The 20,205-nt window shown below is 46.7% G+C and overlaps 2 protein-coding genes across 2 annotated transcripts in view; both read right to left on the bottom strand.

The window, feature by feature from the left end:
* TMEM44 (transmembrane protein 44) overlaps positions 1-6,061 on the bottom strand; it is a 40,386-nt gene extending 34,325 nt beyond the window's left edge. Inside the window, exons 1-3 of the mRNA XM_010372988.2 lie at positions 5,662-6,061; positions 2,773-2,899; positions 216-309 (exon numbers count right to left, since the gene is read on the bottom strand). Coding sequence (XP_010371290.2) covers positions 216-309; positions 2,773-2,899; positions 5,662-5,798 — 358 coding nt within the window. The 5' untranslated portion in view covers positions 5,799-6,061. The remainder of the gene's footprint in view (positions 1-215; positions 310-2,772; positions 2,900-5,661) is intronic.
* A 3,570-nt stretch (positions 6,062-9,631) lies between these two features.
* Positions 9,632-20,205, bottom strand: part of LSG1 (large 60S subunit nuclear export GTPase 1) — a 30,044-nt gene continuing 19,470 nt past the window's right edge. The window contains exons 9-14 of the mRNA XM_010372987.2: positions 19,626-19,727; positions 19,396-19,539; positions 17,198-17,321; positions 14,685-14,764; positions 13,077-13,250; positions 9,632-11,083 (exon numbers count right to left, since the gene is read on the bottom strand). Of these exons, the coding sequence (XP_010371289.2) occupies positions 10,904-11,083; positions 13,077-13,250; positions 14,685-14,764; positions 17,198-17,321; positions 19,396-19,539; positions 19,626-19,727 (804 nt within the window). The 3' untranslated portion in view covers positions 9,632-10,903. The remainder of the gene's footprint in view (positions 11,084-13,076; positions 13,251-14,684; positions 14,765-17,197; positions 17,322-19,395; positions 19,540-19,625; positions 19,728-20,205) is intronic.

Genomic DNA, 20,205 nt, shown 5'->3' with positions numbered 1-20,205 from the left:
ATGTTGGCCAGGATGGTCTCGATCTCCTGACCTCGCGATCTGCCCGCCTCAGCCTCCCACAGTGCTGGGATTACAGGCATGAGCCACCACATCTGGCCCTTCTCCTTTGTTTGTGCCTGGCTGGGACCCACTCAGGGAGTGATAAGGGATAGGCATTCGGCATGCTGATGCATGAATGGGTGAATAAAGACAGGAAAAGACAGCCACACACTCACCTGAATTAGACTTGAATTTGGATCCACAGACTGGGAAGAGAATGAACATAAAGTTCACTAAGTCAACAGCTGCTAGGTAGGCACCAGTGAAAACCTGGGAGCAAACGGGAACAGTCTTGGCATTCAAGCATCTTTTCTCAGCCCTTACAGCGTCTGTCATCCGGGACCCTGTATCACATGGGTTACACTGATGCGGTGTCTCCACGTGTGTTCCTCCAGGGACACCTCCCGCCAACCCCAGAAAAGTCCACTATCATCTCCACTTGGCTGATGAGGAGATGAGGTGTTTATATGACTGAACCCAAGGTAGGCAGATGCCCACCAGCAGGGTTGGGATAAGAGCCCAGCCCCCCAGCTCTATTCCACACACGTCCCACTGCATGAGGCAGTCTCTGCTGTGTACCTTTGGCCCACTGAGCTTCTCTGGCCCTCAGTTTCCTCATCTGCAAAACAAGCACACTAACAGTGCCTCCGTCAAAGACTGTCAGGACTTGAGACAGTACATGGGCAGTGTTTAGACCAGTGTCTGGGGAAAGCAAACGACTTCTAAAGGCACCAGCTACTCTGACGGTAGAGTCGGCGGTGAAGAACTTGCATTGTGGTGTTTGAGTCTCGGAATCTTGGCACTGCTACTTACTAGATGGGTGACCCTTAACCTCTCTATGCTTCAGTCTCCACGTCTGTAGAACAGAAATAATGAGGACACTCACGTCATAGGATGCTGGTATTCCAGGAGTCAATACCAAAAGGTCTGTACTGCCAAGTATGTAGTTAAGTTTTTAATGAATATTATTATTGGACTTGAGCTGGGACTTATCGTATTCTTTTTTTTTTTTTTTTTTTCTGAGATGAAGTCTTGCTGTTGTCCAGGCTGGAGTGCAGTGGCATGATCTCGGCTTACTGCAACCTCTGCCTCCCGGGTTCAAACGATTCTCCTGCCTCAGCCTACTGAGTAGATGGGATTACAGGCGTGCGCCACCATGCCCAGCTAGGTTTCTCCATGTTGGTCAGGCTGGTCTCCTGACCTCAGGCGATCTGCCCGCCTCACCCTCCCAAAGCGCTGGGATTGCAGGTGTGAGCCACTGCGCCCAGCTGGCCCTATTGTATTCTATTAGCTAATGAGAATGGGCATCGAAAATGAAAGGTGATTTGCTTTTGAGACAACACTGCTCGAAGCAGGGTCTAGAATGCTCCAAATCTGTGCTCTGCCCACTGAGCTGCTTTCCTTCATTTCTACCTGGATGGGCATAAGGCCAAGACCAATCTCATGAGGTGCCTCCACAGGGGGGCACAACAGGTTTTCTGGGGGAAAGGTGTTTTGGGATAGGAGCCTTCTGCACAGGCTTGTTGAGGGCCTGGGCTTTTAGGGAACTTGAGACTACTTCTCACTTGCCCCAAAGCCTACACCACTACCTAGGAAAGGACTCAGCCACCCCTACATAAGCTGGGGCTGGGTTAAAGCTATAAATTACTATTTATTGGGCACCTACTAGGTGCCAGGTGCTGTTTTAAGTGATGGGGATACAGCAGTGAACAAATCCTCGCCCTTGTAGAGCTGACATTCTAATGGGAGTTCATATACAAGAAGTAATTAACAGGTCAGGCGTGGTGGCTCAGGCCTGTAATCCTAGCACGTTGGGAGTCCAAGGCAGGCAGATTCCTGAGCCCAGGAGTTTGAGACCAACCTGGGCAACATGGTGAAACCCCGTCTCTATTAAAAATACAAAAAATTAGCCGGTGTGGTGGTGGGCGCCTGTAATCCCAGTTACTCGGGAGGCTGAGGCAGGAGAATTGCTTGAACCCAGGAGATGGAGGCTACAGTGAGCCAAGACCACACCACTGCATTCCAGCCTGGGTGACAGAGCAAGACTCTGTCTCAAAAAAAAAAGGAATACACACAGGTAAAGTATATGGTGTATTAGGGATTAAGCTATAGAAAAAAAAACAGATTAGAATAAGGGAATCCAGAACACTGGTGAAAGAGGTGGGTCACCATTATAAGCAGGGGAGGTCTTATTGAGAAGGTGACATTTTTTTTGCTTGTTTGTTTTTCAAGACAGAGTCTCGCTCTGTCGCCCAGGCCATAGTGCAGTGGGGTGATCTCGGCTCACTGCAACCTCCGCCTCCCAGGTTCAAGTGATTCTCCCTGCCTCAGCCTCCCAAGTAGCTGGGATTATAGGTGTGCACCACATCTGGCTAATTTTTGTATTTTTAGTAGAGATGGGGTTTCACCATGTTGGCCAGGCTGGTCTCAAACTCCTGACCTCAAGTGATTCGCCCACCTCAGTCTCCCAAAGTGCTGGGATTACAGTGTGAGCCACCGCTCCCGGCTATGCGAAGTGACTTTCGAGCAAAGACTTGAAGGACTAAGCAGGGAGCCAAGTGGATATCGGGAACAAGAGCCTCTGAGGGGGCAGGAAGAACAGCAAGGTTCTGAGGTGACACTATGCTATACATGTTGAAGCAACAAGACAGAAGCCACCTTCTGCAGCAGAGAGAAAGGCCAGGCCTCTCTTAGTGCTGGCCCAAGCCACTGTCAGCTGTCGGCCCCACATACCTGGATTGTGAGCTGTCTGGCGAGAACAGCCCCGACAGTGTCACACAGACTGGTCAGGAGGCAGCACGCAGCACACAGCGCCGACTGGTCCTGTCTGGATTTCTTTGCACATCTCAGATAGAGAAGCCTGGGGTGACAGGGGTGTGAACAGAACACAGGAACCGTGAGTTTGGACCCACACTCGTGCATCTGCAAAGGGAACTGTGACCCTGCACCCTCAGGCAGTGCTTTCTCCCCGGGGTAGTTAGGAGGTGTTTTTGAACCCAGTTAACAGATGGGAAACATTCAGAAGACTCCAGAACCGCCTGTCCAGACACCCACGGCAGGAGCTAGACCTCATGAGATGTGAAGACACCGCCTCTTTGAATGAAAAGGAATTACTTTCCAACTCCAAATCAGGGCGGCGCCATTTGATGGCCCCCACTTAGCACTGAAACAGTAGCCACCGTGTTTTATTTTTTGAAAAGGAAACAGGAGGGTTATAAAAGTAACTCAGGCTGGGTACGGTGGCTCACGCCTGCACTCTGGGAGGCCGAGGCGGGAGGATCATCTGAGGTCAGGAGTTCTAGACCATCCTGGCCAACATGGTGAAACCCTGTCTCTACTAAAAATACAAAAATTAGCCAGGCGTGGTGGTGAGAGCCTATAATCCCAGCTACTTGGGAGGCTGAGGCAGGAGAATTGCTTGAACCCAGGAGGCAGAGCTTGCAGTGAGCCGAGATGGTGCCACTGTACTCCAGCCTGGGCGACAAAGCGAGACTCCGTCTCAAAAAAAAAAAAAAAAAGTAACCCAACCACTGCAGACAACTGCAGAGCAGAGTTAATTGCCTAATTAAAAAGACAACTTGTTTCTCTGAAATAAATTAAAGTGAAATTCTTCTAAACCATCTGTGAAGTGGGGCAGGCTGGCTTCTGCTGGCCTGTGTCCATGTTCTTTACACAGAGAGTCCTTTTGGCACTTTGGGCTGTCCCTCCCTCAGTGCCCCCACTGTCGCTTCTCCCCTTACAGTCCCTCCCCAGTCCATATCCACGGAGAAGATGCACAGAAGGGCAGGAAGGGGCTGGCCGTTTCTATCAGCGTCACTGGTAGGGCCTCTGAAACATGTTGTCGTACATGCCTCCTTGCTACATTTCGCTGGAGACACTGAGGCAGGGCAGCAGCTCCGGCTTCACTGCGGTTCACCGGAGGATGGTACTCGTTCCACATCCTTAGAACTATTTGGTGGATTCTGAGCGCCTGTCCTTGGGAATGGTGGATGAGGACAGAAGCCTGCTTTCTAAACATTTCCTGACCTGCTGGCCCAAGCCTGAAGCTCACAGTGGCAACACCAACTTTAATCTGGGCCCTGGGCTCCTAAAACCAATTCATGACCAAGGAGTGAAGATTCTTAAGTTGGAGACTCCCAGAGGCGGACCCAAATTAGAAATAATTTATATCAACCCTCCCATCTGAGAGGACAAAACTGAGGTGTCTGGTGAGAAGGTGAGTTAATGGTGGTTTTCTGGCTTCACACGCAGGGCCTTTGCTCCGCACCCTGTTCTCAGCCACTTCCCAGGCTCTTGGGGCTAGGGTTCCAGCTGACCTTAACCCAGCCCACACACCACACCGAACACACATTCTCCAAAGAGAAACTGGAGGGGGGAGATTCAGGGATGGCAAGGCCCTGAAAACAAATGGGTATGTCCAGATCCCAGGCAGGGTGAGAAGCAGAGGCTCGCTCTTAAGCCCCACAAGGTTGGCAAAGTGCCTAACAGTGCTGGTCTGAGGACGGCTGTGAGGAACAAATGGATAATGCGTGTCCAGTGCCTTGTTAGTTTCCAGCCTCTGATCTGGCCAGTTTAATCTCTTTTACCAGCCTGCCCCTTTCCAGTGGGATCTGGGGTTTTGGTTCTTTCTTTTCGCTCAGACAAGTTATTTAACCTCTCAGAACCTCAGGGTTCCCTACTGAAAGTGGGGGTAACAGTACCTACCTCCTGGTGCTGATATTCTGAGGCAGGGATTGAAAGTTAATGAATGCACCACTGGATCCATAGTCAATGTTCTAGACGTCTTTGTATTTGTATTCTAGTCACTGGGTAGTGGGGCTGCAGAGTCTCTGCAATACGACCAAATGCCTTACGAGAATATCCACTGAGCGCCTACGGGGAGACAGTTCTAACCTCTCCCAGGGGTGCTGGTCCTTTCTCCCCTGCCAGGGAATGCTTGGGCGGCACCATCCTGGGCACTGCTAGTGGATTTCCATGCCTAGGACAGAGCGGCTGAGGACCTGGAGATTCACTCTTAGAACTTAGGCTAACGTGGGCATCTGGACAAACCAGTCCAGGTGCTGGACAGGCCAGGGCAAAGACAGGCCAGCTGGATCATCATCACGCCCGTTCCCGCCTAAGAGGACTTTGGGTAAACTGAGGCCAGAAACATCAAGGGACTTGCCAAGGTCCCTTAAGAGTTGGTGGCCTAGCTGGAGCAATACAAATGATGTTTAATGAGCATTTACTAAGTGCTTTAACGGTACTGATTCATTGAATCCTCCCATCATCCTATTATCACCAGTCATAGGAGGCCCAGAGAGGTTCTGGAGCTTGCCCAGGTCACACCGCGAGTCAATGGGGAAGGGCTGACAACGGCACTCATGCTCGCGGTATCCTTGGGGCCCCATCCGCTGCACTACCCAGCCTCCTCCCTTTGGCTTTCAGCCCAGCTTCCCTGCGCGTGGGATCTGGAAAGAAGGATCCCACTTCAGTCTACACAGCAATGTTCCATTGGATCCTATGACTCCGCCATCTCCTTCATCCCCCTTTCCGCGGCCCCCTCTAGGTTTCCGAGAGGGAGCAGCAGGGGCGTGGCGCCCGTTTCCCCTCCCGACAGCCCCCCGACCCCCGGCCCATTACAGCGTGTGGGCGGCGATCCAGCAGGAGGAGGCGCAGATCCACAGGCCGAAGGAGATGCAGACGCGGTGGCGGGCGAAGCAGCGGTCCAGGTAGTCCCAGTCCCAGAGCGCGGGCGCGGGGCTGGGCGCCTCCCCCATGGCGCGGCTGGGCGCTCTCCGCGGGGCCGGTGACTGGGCGCAGCCTCCCTCGCCGCGGGCAGCCCCGAGCGCCGCCTTCTCTGGGTTCCGTTCCGCCACGGCGGCTCCGGCCGAGCGCACCGACCGCGGCCAGAGAAAGGCGCGCTCCCGGGCGCGGGCGGCGGCGGCGAAGGCGCCGGAGAAAAGTTTCCGGGACCGCGCGCTCCCCACCCCTGCGCTATTGTCGGGGGTCGGCGGGGCGGAGGCCGCCCCCCAGCGGCGGGAGCCGGGAGCTGCCTGGGCACAAAGACTGCGGCCCCCGCCCCCGGGCCCCCGGCGGCGCCCGCTCGCCGCCGACTCTTCGCGGTCACCCACCTCCAACATCCTGGCCGGAGCGGGGCGGGCGGCTGGGCTCGGGGAGGGCCGAGTCTCTGCCGGTCGCTGTAAGGCACGGCGTCCCTTCCTGCATATTCCGCACATTTCCTGAGCCATCAGCAATTAGGTGCGCTGCTGAAGCCCATGGGTGCTGGGATCCCAAGGTGAAGGGGGCCTGGTCCTGATCCCGGACAGGGCGCAGTAAAAAGGGGAGGCGGGGTGCAAGTCCAGGAAGGAGGAAACAAACGTGCGGGAGAACCAATACCCCCACATCTGCGTCTCACTCTCCTTTCTGAAGCTGTCAGTACCACCCTCCGCCCCCAGGCAGTCGCCCAGGCCCGGCTTCTGGATGGCATCCTAACCCACAGCCCTGGCAGCCAAGGAGCTTGTTATCTCTGGAACGGGCCGCCTCCTGTCCAGCCACACGCCTCACAGTTCAAGCACACAGGGCTGTTTTTCTTGAGAGCAAACGATCATTGTAATTTTAAAATCTCCTTATTGATCTTAGTAACTTTGTTTAAAGCAAAACATGACTTGAAAAAAATATTTCTGCAGAAGGTGCAGATTTGAGAAAAAATCATCTTTTTATAATTTAAAAAAAATACAAAACTGCAGCTTTATTGAGATATTATTTATATGCCATAAACATAATCTTTTTTTTTTTTTTTTTTGAGACAGAGTCTCACTCTGTTGCCCAGGCTGGAGTGCAATGGCCGGTCTTGGCTCATTGCAACCTCCACCTCCCAGGTTCAAGCAATTCTCCTGCCTCAACCTCCCAGGTAGCTGGGACTACAGGCACGTGCCACCACACCTGACTACTTTTTGTGTTTTTAGTAGAGACGGGGTTTCATCATGTTGGCCAAGCCGGTCTTGAACTCCTGACCTCATGATCCACCCGCCTCAGCCTCTTAAAGTGATTACAGGCATGAGTCACCATGTCCAGCCAACATAGTCCTTTTAAAATGTACAATTCTGGCCAGGCACGGTGGCTCACACCTGTAGTCCCTGCACTTTGGGAGGCTGAGGTGGGCGGATCACTTGAGGTCAGGAGTTTAAGACTGGCCTGGCCAACATGTGAAACCTCATCTCTACTAAAAATACAAAAGTTAGCCGGGCGTGGTGGCGTGTGCCTGTAATCCCAGCTACTCGGAGACTGAGGCAGGAGAATCACTTGAACCCGGGAGGTGGAGATTGCTCTGAGCTGAGATGGCGCCACTGCACTCCAGCCTGGACGACAGAGCAAGACTCCATCTCAAAACAAAACAAAAAATAAAACGTACAATTCAGCAGTTTTTACTGTATGCATAGCGTTGTGCAACCAACATCATTGTCTACTTTTAGAACATTTTCATCACCCCCACCCAAAAATAAACCCTGCCCACCGGCAGTTACTCTCCACTCCCCTCAACACTACCAGCCCAGGAATCGCAAATCTACCTTCTTTCTCTAAGGATTTGCCCGTTTTGGATACTCCACATCAGTGTAATCATCCACCATGTGACCTTTCTGTGACTTTCACTTAGCATGCTTTCAAGGTTCCTTCATGTTGCTGCATGTATCAATACTTCATTCCTGCTTATGGCTCATAATACATTGTATGAGTATTTTTATACCACATTTCGTTGATCCATTCATCAGCTGGACATCTGGGTTGCTTTCACCTTTGGGCTATTATGAATAATGCTGCTCTGAACATTTGTATACAGTTTTTGTGTGGACACAGGTTTCACGTTCTTTTGGGTATGTACCTAGGAGTGTCCTTGCTGGGGTCTATGGTAACTGTGTTTAATGTTTTGAGGAATTGCCAGACTATTTTCCAAAGTGGCTGCACTATTTTAGTGGTACATTGTGTTTTCAAAGTTAAGATCTGGCCTGGTAAGGAGGCTCATGCCTGTAATGCTAGTACTCTGGGAGGCCAAGGTGGGAGGATCAGTGGAGCCCAGGAGTTGGAGACCAGCCTAGACAACATAGGGACCCCTATATTTTTGAGACCCTAGTCTCTCAGAACAAAACAAAGTTGTAACCACTCAGGAGAAATTAAACCTAATCACTAATTTGATATTATATTGGTGCAAAGGTAATTGTGGTTTTGTGTACTATCAAAAGTACTTTGGTGCAGGCTGGAAGCAGTGGCTGACGCCTGTAATCCCAGCACTTTGGGAGGCTGAGGCGGGTGGATCACTTGAGGTCAGGGGTTCCAGACCATCCTGGGCAACATGATGAAACCCTGTCTCTACTAAAAATACAAAAATTAGCCAGGTGTGGTGGCGGGCACCTATAATCCCAGCTACTTGGGAGGCGGAGGCAGGAGAATCTCTCGCACCTAGGAGGCGGAGGTTGCAGTGAGCCGAGATCACGTCACTGCACTCCAGCCTGGGCAAGAGAGCAAGACTCTGTCTCAAAAAAACAAAAAATAAAAGTACTTTGGTGCAAAAGTAATTGCGGTTTTGGCCATTAAAAGTAAGCTACTTTTTTTGGCCATTAAAAAGTAGAGACGGGGTTTCATCATGTTGGCCAGGCTGGTCTTGAACTCCTGACCTCAAGTGATCCACCCACCTCGGCCTCCCAAAGTGCTAGGATTACAGGTGTAAGCCACCATGCCTGGCCGGATATGCTGATTTTTAAACAAGCCATAAAAATATGACATGCACTACAGCAGGGGCATGTTTAAAGTACATTGATGACACCCCGCATTGTGGGTGGGCATGTGTGGGGGAAGGTTTTCAATAAATAACGCTGGAGAATGTTTGCTTTTGGCAACAAGGCCATGGCCGCAGCTCTGCAGAGGCCCTTGGAAGCGGCAAGAGATGGTATAGGGAGAAAGGCAAATAGCAGAGGCAGGGCAGCGGCCACAGCAGGGAGGTGAGATGGTCAGCGTTCAGTCGTGAGGGAGTTGGGACTTCATCCTGCAGCGAACACTTTGGACGGTATCTTCTAACCACCTCCCTCCGGGTCATCAGAACCCTGCCCAGGTTCTCCCTGTACTTTCCACAGGGCTCTGCACGTGCTCGGCCTTCAGGAAATGAATCAGTTCCTTAACCAGGCTCCTCAGCGGTCCAGCAGCTGCCCAGGAGCTAAAGAGAATGTTTTTGGCCATGGTTCAGAGTTAGCCAAAAAGAAAAACTAACAAGAGGACCGGAGCACTTGTCCTCCTGGACGCTAGGCAGTGATGTGACTGCTCAAAGGCATTTCCTGTTGGCAGAGGTGGCAGGACCTCAGGCACCGTCCTTCTGAAGGAAGGGCTGCAGCGGCCTGGGCGGTGCTACGGGAGTGGGCAGCCAATGGTGACCGTAAATCCCAGCCACCTGGGGGAGACAGGCCAGCAGCTCAACAGCTTTCTCTTTTGGGAGGGCACGTTGCTTGAATCCGGGAGAGGGAGGTTCTGGTGAGCCGAGATCACACGACTGCACTCCAGCCTGGGCAACAGAGTGAGACTCCGTCTCAGAAAAAAAGAAAAACAGAAATACCAGAGACGGTAATTTATAAAGAAAAGATGTTAAATTGGCTCACTGTCCTATAGATTACATAGGAAGCACAGCAGCTTTTGCTTCCTAGGGAGACCTCAGGAAACTTACAATCATGTTAGACGGCAAAGGAGAAGCAGGCACATCTTCTATGGCCAGAGCAGGAGGGAGACCGAGGGGAGGTGCCACACACTTCGAAGCAATCAGATGTGCCGAAGACTCCATATCACGGAGAACAGCACCGAGGGGGTGGTGCTCAACCATTGGTGAGGACTCTGCCCCAAAATCCAATCACCTCCCACCAGGCCCCACCTCCCACCAGGGGGCTTACATTTCCACATGAGACTTGGGGAGGACACAGATCCAAACCATATCAAGAGTGCTTTCATGCTTTTGATTATATTTTGTAACTATGTTATTTAATTTACATACCATACAATTCACCAATGTAAAGTGTGTAATTCAATGGTCTTAAGCATATTCACAGAGTTGTGTGACCATTGCTACAATCAATTTTAGGACATTTTTATCACTGCAAAAGGAAGGCCTCAACCTTCCCATTCCTCCCATCCCTAAGCAACCACGAGTCTACTTTCTCTATAAGGAGATTTGCCTATTCTGGACATTTTAAATAAGTGGAATAACAGAGAAGATGAGGGCTAGGTAGTAAATACCGCAGCTTCCCTGTCACCCGGTGAGTACATTCTACACGTTCCTCAGTGGAAGTGAGCCCCCGCTGCGCACTAACTGAACCCAAGTCCCTTGTTTAGAGTCGGAGGAACCCAACTAGGACACTCAGAATGGGGAGTTTCTGTTTCACCTTTGTCCCAAATGTGTCTCATGAACCATCCCTTGCAATTCTTTTTCTTGTGATACAGTCTCACTCTGTCGCCCAAGCTGGAGTGCAGTGGCGCAATCTCCGTTCACTGCAAACTCTGCCTCCTGGGTTCAAGCGATTCTCCTGCCTCAGCCTCCCGAGTAGATGGGACCACAGGTGCCCACCACCGCGCCCGGCTAATTGTTTTGTATTTGTAGTACTGATGGGGTTTCACCGTGTTGGTGCATGAGCCACTGCGCCTGGCCAGGAGGAGGTTTCTAGGGCTCCCAGATGACTCCTTGTCGTCAGAGTTGGTGTTTCCAGGAGGCCCTCAGTCTTGACACGGAGACTGCTGGGTGCAGCTGTGCTCCGCAAGAGCAGGGCCCGTTCTACAGTGCCAGTGTCTTGCGACAGTTCCACAGGCAACAGGCAGCTTCTGCTCTTTTCCATCTGCACAATGCAGCCCAGCCTCACATATCCAGGTGCTTGTAGAGTCTGCGACTTTTTTCTTTTTTATTTCTGTTGCCATGTTTTTTCCAGGGCTTCCCCGCCCCGTTCTCAGAGCTCACAGTGGCTGCAGTCACTACACCACTCCCGGGCTTGTAACCCATCACAGCCTGGACTCCTTTGGTCAAAGCCCTCACATTCTCCTAGGAAGTAAGAGAAAACATTATCTGAGATGTCAGCAGGCTATCCTTTAAGGGATATGCACGGTACTGTCAGTGGATCACTTCAAGATAAAAAGGAGTCAGTCACTCAGTAAATTTCCCCCCCTCCCTTTCACTGGTCCTCTTTCTCCCACCAGCATTCTGTCTTCATTTCATCTCTTCTCCCTCCTTATTCCCTCATCAGCTTTATTTAGTCCCATACTTTCAAATGCCATCTACAACTAGACTCAATACTAGCTGTTTTCTGGAAATTTGTCTTAATAGAAAAACTAAACCTGCTTCAACCATATTAGAAATGGACTCTAAACAAGTTTTAAGTTTACTTAGTAAAAAGAAAAATTAGCACACTCTGATTTGCAAGTTACTTGTAGTAGTAAAGTATTACTCTAGAGGCTACGGTTGAGACGTATGAATTATAGCCTGTAGAAACCCATAAACATTTAAAATTTCAAATTAAATGTTCTGTATGACAGCTGTACGCCCAAGAAGAAACTTGTCATCTTTTTGCATATTGGTAAATTTTCTTCCAAATACTGGTACGTACCAACTAGGAAATAATTCAAACTAGGAGCTACAAACATCTAAGTTTTGCCCCAGCTTTGCAATTTAAAGCAAGCGCCCTTGGGTAACTCAGTCTCTTCCAGTGCCAGTGTCCTCAGGGAACAATATTTGCTTGGCCTGCATCACAGGCTCATTGTGTGAGGCACGCAGATAAAGCATGGGATGAATACAAAAACATTCTCTGGGTACAGCTGATCACCCCCTCCTAACCCCTGTCCTGTTTTTGCTATAGTAGTCACTTAAAAACATTTTTAAACTACATTGGGTACAACTATATGATTTACCTCTTTTGCATGTAGATTTGACCTTTAAAATACTGCCTATAAATTGTAGCTGTGACACAAGCAACTAAAGTTATCAATATTTTAAAGTGCAGAACACATTTTTGAAGTCTGTTTCTTTAGCACTTTCTATCACCAAGTGTGTTGGCTCAGAGAAAAGACAACTGACTAAATGGGTGCAAATATTTGTAAATCATAAATCTGATAAGGGACTGGTATCCAGAATATATAAAGAACTCTTACAACCTAATAAAAGACATTTCTCTACAGAAAATATACATGTGCCAATGAGCACAGAAAAAGATGCTCAGCACCACCAGTCATTAGGGAAATACCAATCAAAACTACAATACAATACACTTCCCAGGTATTAGGATGGCTAAAATAGAAAAAGACTGGAAATAATAAACGTTGACAAGGATGAGGAGAAAATGAGAAACCTCACACATCATGGGTGTAATGTGAAACAGCACAGCCACTTTCGGAGAGTTAAACCTCCAATGTTAAACACGGAGTTACAGTCTGACCCAGCAAGCCCATGCCTAGGTATATACTCAAGAGAAATGAAATCCACGTCTCCACAAAAACTTGTGCACAAGTGTTCATTACACCATTATTCACAGTAGCCAAAAAGCGGAAACAACCCAGACGTCCATCAGATGATACACAGATACAACGTGGCGCAGCTACACACTAAAAGGCCATTCGGTAATAAAAAGGAATGGAATACTGACCCGTGCTACAACATGGATGGATAGATACAACGTGGCACAGCTAGACACTAAAACGCCATTCGGTAATAAAAAGGAATGGAACACTGACACATGCTACAACATGGATGAATCTCTAAGATACCATGCTAAGTGGAAGAAGCCTGTCGCAAAGAGCACACAGTATGATTCCAGTCACAAGAAACATCTAGAACGGGCAAATCTATAATAAAGATTGATTATTGGTTGGCAGGGGCTGGGGGGAAAAGGGGAACAGGGAGTAACTGCTAATAAATAAGGTTTCTTTTGGGGGTTATTAAACCCTTTTTGGGGTTATTAAAATGTGTTTATGGCATGTGATACTCAATAAAGCTGTTATAAAGAGTGTTGGATCAGAAGTTTAAGAAAAGTTTTAAAACTTACTTGATGGAAAAAAGTTTTGTCAACGATATTTTCAATCTGCTTTACTTTTTTATTTCTGCCTGGCTGCATTTTTATTTCATCACCATTCATTTTGTTCTCTAGGAGTCGCTGGTGTTGATGCTGAAAAGTTACAGGATCTCTTCCAGGAGGAGGATGGCAGTACAGCAGCTTACCCTACAAAGACAGCATGAATGACGACAGTGCATCCTAAGAGCCATCTGTGGCCTCAGAGGAGACATCCCCACCCAGTCACACTCTGATGGAGCTCTCCGCCTTCTGGTTAAGTTAGCTGAGTGGAGCTTTGGTCTACTGCAGCTGAAGAGTCCTTTTTCTAACACATCAATGGTCAAAGTGTTCTAAAGACCTAACTCTTCCCATGGTGCCCCAGACTAGGATGAAATTTCTTTCTTCTTTTCTCGTTTGCATTCCCACTTAAGTATTCTTCAGTATACTGACGTGGTTATACTTATGGTGAATATTTTCCAAAACAAAACTCAAGACACAACTGGGCAGTTACGACTCACGGTAATGTCGGGGTAGACTATTATATATAGTCAGGAGAGTTCGCGGTAATGCCGGGTAGGCTATGACAGTCAGGAGAGTTCGCGGTAATGCCAGGTAGACTATTACAGTCAGGAGAGTTCGCGGTAATGCCGGGTAGACTATTACAGTCAGGAGAGTTCCTCGACTCCTGTAGGTGGGGTTGCTCCCTGGGGGCAAGTCTGCCTCTTTCCATCATAAATGATCTGAAGCCTGTGACAATTTTTACCTCATCTTTACATCCTCCACAGTAAATGGTAAATGAATACATGACTTATCCATACCAATAGTATGAACTGCTTTCCTCCTGAACTGAAGGCAGAGCCCATAGACGGTTGCCACTATGCTCCAAAAGCTCCACTGATGTGGTCTTGAGAAGAGGAGGAAATAAAGCCAAATCCTCACAACTGGTTATTAACAGGGCCCTGTAATGCTTATTTGTGGAAAGAAACTTGATAACTATTACCGGGGGCTCATTATGTGCCAGGCATTGAGCTTAGTGCCACACACACACACACACACACACATAGTTTTCATTTATTTCCCATAATAATCTCATGAGATAGGCCCTGTTCATATCCATTTTACTATGGGGAAACCCCCAAATAGCATGTTCTCATTTGAAAAGGAGAAATAATAATCTCACAGACTTGTTACGTATTTTCACTGAGAAGACGCACGTAAAACAGAACTATTTCTAGCAGGGTTACCTTTGAAAAAATGTTAGCTGTTATTATCGTTACTAGACAAATATAGAGATAGGCATATAAACAGCTATACTATGAAGAAGACTGTGACAATAGTTGCAATCATAACAAGCAAAGGGCTGTAGGAGACAAAAAAACCAGATGCATAAATTGGTGATTTTCACTCATAATAGGTGTTCAGAGATCTCCATCTTTTGTAATCTCTATAATCCATATAATGTTAACTACCCTACCTCAAGATCACAACTCCAGTTTCAGTGAAAAAGTATTTCCTTTATGATTGAACAGGTTGCCATTCTCTAAGAACACAGACTGGGGAAAAGACGTGGGTATCGGACAGTATGAGGCAGGGTGCACTTACGTTGACATAGTCCTTCAGGATGTAGCGCGCAGACCGAGGCTGATCTGGCTGGCCATGCGCTGTCATGAATCCCCGCATATCTGTAAAGAGAAAAGAATTCTGCAAAATCTTAGATGACAGAATATCACAACAAAGGCAACTGAGGTGATGTAGCTTCTATTACTAACTATGCATTCTTACTCCTAGCTTTAAACAAATTAGGTATCATTGTAGAATATGTATTGTTTAGCATTAAAAACACCAGATCATCCAGGAGAATATTTACTTGTATCTGATATCTTAGCAACCACCTAGCACCATGCTATGAAAGACAAATTTGATTTCTCTCTGCTCCAGTTATTTCTTCTACCTCTTTATTTTATTTTTTTGTTGAGACAGAGTCTCGTTCTGTTGCCCAGGCTGGAGTGCAGTGTCACAGTCTTGGCTCCCTGCAACCTCCACCTCCCGGGTTCAAGCGATTCTGGTGCCTCAGACTCCCAAGGAGCTGGGATTACAGATGCCCGCCACCATGCCCAGCTAATTTTTGTATTTTTAGTAGAGACGGGGTTTCACCATGTTGGTCAGGCTAGTCTTGATCTCCTGACCTCAGGTGATCTGCCTGCCTTGGCCTCCCAAAGTGCTGGGATTGCAGGCGTGAGCCACCACGCCCAGCCTCTTTATTTTAAACATTTATTCATGGAGGCTACCTGTAGGAGAATGCTACACTGTCAATACTACTTGCAAAACAGAAAGCAACAGATGAAGTTTTCTTATTGAATGATGTACCCCCACTTTTTCCCCAGTAAGATCCCTTTAATACTAACTCAGTCAGAAGGCAGCAAAACACAGTGTTAAGAATATGGCTTCAGCAGACAGGCTGCGTTCCAAACTCAGCCCCTCACATACTAGCTGTCGACTGGCTTTTCCAGTTTAGAAGAAAACAGTTAGAATCCTGATTCACATGATACACAAAAATAAATTTAGGCAGATTAAAAATCTAAATGTTAAAAAAGTAAATATTACAGGAAGATAGTTTTATCTTTTTGGGATGCAGAAGACCTTCCCAAGTAAAACACCAAACCCAGTCAAACCAAAAAGGAAAAATATAGTCTATTAAAATTGTCAACTTCTTTGGGGGCCAAAGAAACCATAATTAATGTTGGAAAAAAATGTGTAGCACATACAACAACGAACTTCTACAAATCATTAAGACAGAACCATATATAGGAAAATGTGATTCCCAGAAGAAATATAAATAGTCACAAAACATTTGGAAAGATGCTCAACTTCACTAGTATTTAAAGAAATACAAAGTAAAATGAGAGTAATCTGGCAATATCTTTGAACATTTACTGTCGAGATTTTCTTCTATATGGACTTGCAGATAGTGAACTTAGCAACTGTACGTGTGGTCATTTGTTTTTACAGACTGGCTTTTTCCTTACTCTGATTTTATCAGGCAGCATTAGATGAAACATCTTAAAAGACTCACATTATTTTCAGTTTTATCGGAAGTACAATCAGACTGAAAGTTTGGTGGAAGTCCACCTTTCTGCATTTTCCAGGCTAACATCCTAGAGGGAGATCTCACCCAGGCTATTCCACTGACCAGCCACCTCACCTTGGGTCAGCTTGGGCTCTGGGTTCAGATTCTTCTTCTTAAAAGCAGGGGCTAGGAGGTGAGGTAATCTCTAAGGTCTTTTCTTGTTCTATGACTCTAATTAGAATAGTCTTACCACAAGTGTTTAGTATTTATCCTCTTTAGAGTCTCTAAGTTCAAGGTTTAAGTGTGATTCCTATCAAATCACCTTCCACCTTTCTCTGCCAGTAAATATTCGAATAAGCTGAACTCCTTCCCAGCCAGTGGCAATCCCCTTCAAGGCAAGCCATACACGCACAGAAATGTTTCTCACGCTGCTTTTTTTTTTTTTTTTTTAGGTAGACACAAGGTTCTTCAGGCCACCTTTAAAGTTTACATTTAAGGCAAGAAATCATAGGTCCTCATGTGGAACTGGGACAAAACATGGAGGTGGGAGAGCTGTGGTCTCATTTTAATGTCAAATAAGTTTACAGGGGCTGATGGGAGAGGAAGGAGGATGCTTTGTGCCCCTGTCCTAACCAAGCTCCACTCTGTCCCCGTCTCTGAGGGGTCTCCCTTCTGGTGCTCCCCTCCTAACTCTCCTGTCTCGCTGTGGTGCACGTATTCATTTTCTTCCACACATCCCCTTTCTTCTTGTTTGGGAGAAGACTCCAGAAAGAGCCAACACAGCCTCCGATGAGAACCCCTGTGCCTGCACGTGGGTACCATCAAAGCAGCAAATGTCCTAAAAGCTTTTTGCACTGTAGGTTACTTCGTAGGCAAGGCCCGCAGAGACAAAAACATTAACCCTGGAAGATGACTTGAAAAATGCTAAAAAAATATGACAAATTTATGTATTTGCAGAATAACATTTCTAGTACCATTACTATTCTTATTTCTATTCATTAGCTATACTCTTGTTTTTGTTCACGTTTTCTAATGAATCACAACTTACATCCATAAGCTGTTAACAGTTCTTCTGATGTTGGAGGTCGGTGGGGATCTTCATCTTCTCTAGGCTTTATGATGTTAATGCCATAGGTAGCTTCTAAAACATGTCTTGGAATATTCTGGCAAACGTAGCTTGTCAGGGAATCCACTCTCTTGAACTGACTCCCTCCTCCCCAAGGCACATGAAACATGCCTCTAAGAGCATGGCACTTCATCACTTGTATGATGAACACTCTTTCTCCTCTCCAAAGGAAGAGTATGGTTATCGATTAATTTTAAAAGACTCAGTTGTTTTTTTTTTCCTTTTAAACAAGGCCTTAAGCTCCCACGACTCTTCCATATGAATTCTTTTAAAATAATAATTTAAAATATCTCTGAAACTGACTTTAAAGATGACACATTTTTAAACTGAAAAGGAGATTACGCATTTGTGATTCTAATGTAGAGATAAAGCAAGGGGAGTCTGTTTCTAATGTCTACAATTATGCAGGATTACTTTTCCTCCTTTGTCTAATCTCTCATAGTTTGTCTGAATTTTCCTTAAGCCACTAACAATATTCTACTTGTACTACAGTTACAGTTATTCACATACATACCTCACGTGTCCCTAACAAATTGATGCTTTGTATAGGGCAGTAGCCATCTCTATTTATGCCCTATCTTCCACAGTACCTAACCTAAGGCTACCTGCAATAAATAATTCATGTCTCACTATTAATTTACTGAGAAACTTAAAAGGCCGGGCTCACGCCTGTAATCCCAGCACTTTGGGAGGTCAAGGCAGGCGATTATTTGAGGTCAAGAGTTTGAGAGCAGCCTGTCAGCATGGTGAAACCCCATCTCCACTGAACAACAACAGAAAATTACCTGGGTGTGGTGGTGCACACCTGCAATCCCAGCTACTCAGGAGGCTGAGACAGGAGAATTGCTGGAACCCAGGAGGTGGAGGTTGCAGAGAGCCGAGATCGCACCACTACACTCTAGCCTGGGTAACAGAGTGAGACTCCATCTCAAAAATAAAAAAAGCTATATATACTTTTTCATACATATGTATCTATGAATAAGCTGTGGCCTTAAGTGTAGTTATGAAGGAAATTTTACCCTACTTACAAGCCAGCGGATTAGTGTGCCAATTTCATGAAGTCTCCTGTTTTCTGCTAGTATCTACAGAACAGTAACAGGCTAACTTGCTAGCTTGTAAGTACAGTAAAATCTCAGACCTTGAGCAGTTTTTTTTTCTTTCGTTTTCTTTTTTCTTCAAGAGTCTCACTTTGGCGCCGAGGCTGGAGGGTAGAGTGGCACCACCTCAGCTCACTGCAACCTCCGCCTCCCAGGTTCAAGAAATTCTCATGCTTCAGCCTCCTGAGTAGCTGGGACTACAGGTGTGCACCACCACGCCCAGCTAATTTTTGTATTTTTAGTAGAGACAGGGTTTTGCCATGTTGGCCAGGCTGGTCTCAAATACCTGGCCTCAAGTGATCCGCCCACCACGACCTCCCCAAGTGTTGGGGTTACAGGCATGAATCACCACACCTGGCCCCTGCATAGTTCTTAACAAATCCATCTTTGAGTCCTTTTTTCATGCCGGGCATTGTCTTAGATGCTTTACGTAAGTTAATTCATTATGCTGCTGAGGTAGCAGAGTTCCTAATTTACTGCTTACTAGCTGTAAGAGCTTAGATAAATTATTTAACTTCTCTGTGCCTCAGTCTCCTCAAGTTTGAGGAAACGGGAATAACAGCAGTATCTGCCTTAAGGGTTGCTTTTTGAGGATTAAAAGATATTTGGTTAGGGTTTAGAAAAGCACATAGCAAGTATTCAATATATGTTAGCTATATTGATTAAATATAATCAACCGTGAGATAGATGCTTTTCCCCCACTTAGAGAAAAAGGAAGTATTTGGGAAGGTTAAGCAAGTTTTCCAAGGTCACTCACATGGTTACATGGCATGTTAAATAGGTTTGCAACTTGGAACCGAGTATCTGAAACCTGGATTCTCCCATTTCTTCAAGGCTACACTGCGGAAATCAGGAAATCAGGTTCTGATTTGGAAGTTCTCATGCTCTCTCACAGTTTAAACTTGTGCAGATCACTAGTATTTTCAATTCTTCATCAAATCAGAATCCCTCGAATGCCCACATTAAACCTGAAGCCCTAATATGCACGTAATAACTAGAGTGTTTCCAAAGCAGAAAGGATATTAATGATACAGGTGGAACATGATCTCTCATCTGATCAATTGGGAGGATTCCGCTGCAAGTCATTTCGGCCTTGGTAGACACGAAAGACGGCATCACCAAGCCAGGACAGTCACACAGGCAGAGACCAGGCTCCACGTAGAGAGTCTGGAAGACAAGAGTTTTGAGCTGGGTACACAACAGATGAAAGGAAGAAACAGCTGCACACGAGTGGCAAGGAACCACAAAAATACCTGAAAGTGCTTCGTGTGACCAGGTGTGGCAGACACAGATACTTTCTTGTTGCCCATGATGGTATTGATTGTTGAACTCTTACCAACATTAGGGTAGCCCACCTAGAAGAGACTCAGAAGTTACCAAATAGTAAAACAGTACATCAGAAGACTCAAAGATATGACATAGATGATGGCAAGACTAGCATTAAGCGTCTGGTTACTTTGAAAATTATTTGAAATCCATGCTCTCTGTATTTGCTGAGACATCTTTTTTCTCCTGTGGTGTGGGTATATTTATTCAGACATGTCTCCAGTGACAAATGGTCAGGCTATGTACATTTTAATTTTATAGGTTTTGCTGTTAACAGCAGATGCTACAGAAAATTTCATCCCCTTGTCCCCAGCCTTCCCTCACTGCCCCATCTACAGACAGCGGTTTCCATCACATCTTCCACACTGGGTGAGGCTGATCGGATGGACATTTGAATAATCACAACACACAATTATTTTTAATTTTCAGTCATTTTTACTTAAAGCCAAGCAGAATGTCTGGCATGTGGCAGGTGATCAATAAGTGTTTGCAGAATTTCTAGAGTAA

Source organism: Rhinopithecus roxellana, chromosome 1 (assembly GCF_007565055.1).
Source record: "Rhinopithecus roxellana isolate Shanxi Qingling chromosome 1, ASM756505v1, whole genome shotgun sequence".
In the NCBI taxonomy this organism is placed as follows: domain Eukaryota; kingdom Metazoa; phylum Chordata; class Mammalia; order Primates; family Cercopithecidae; genus Rhinopithecus; species Rhinopithecus roxellana.
Note: the sequence above shows the minus strand (reverse complement) of the source record. Positions and strands in the feature narration are given on the sequence as shown.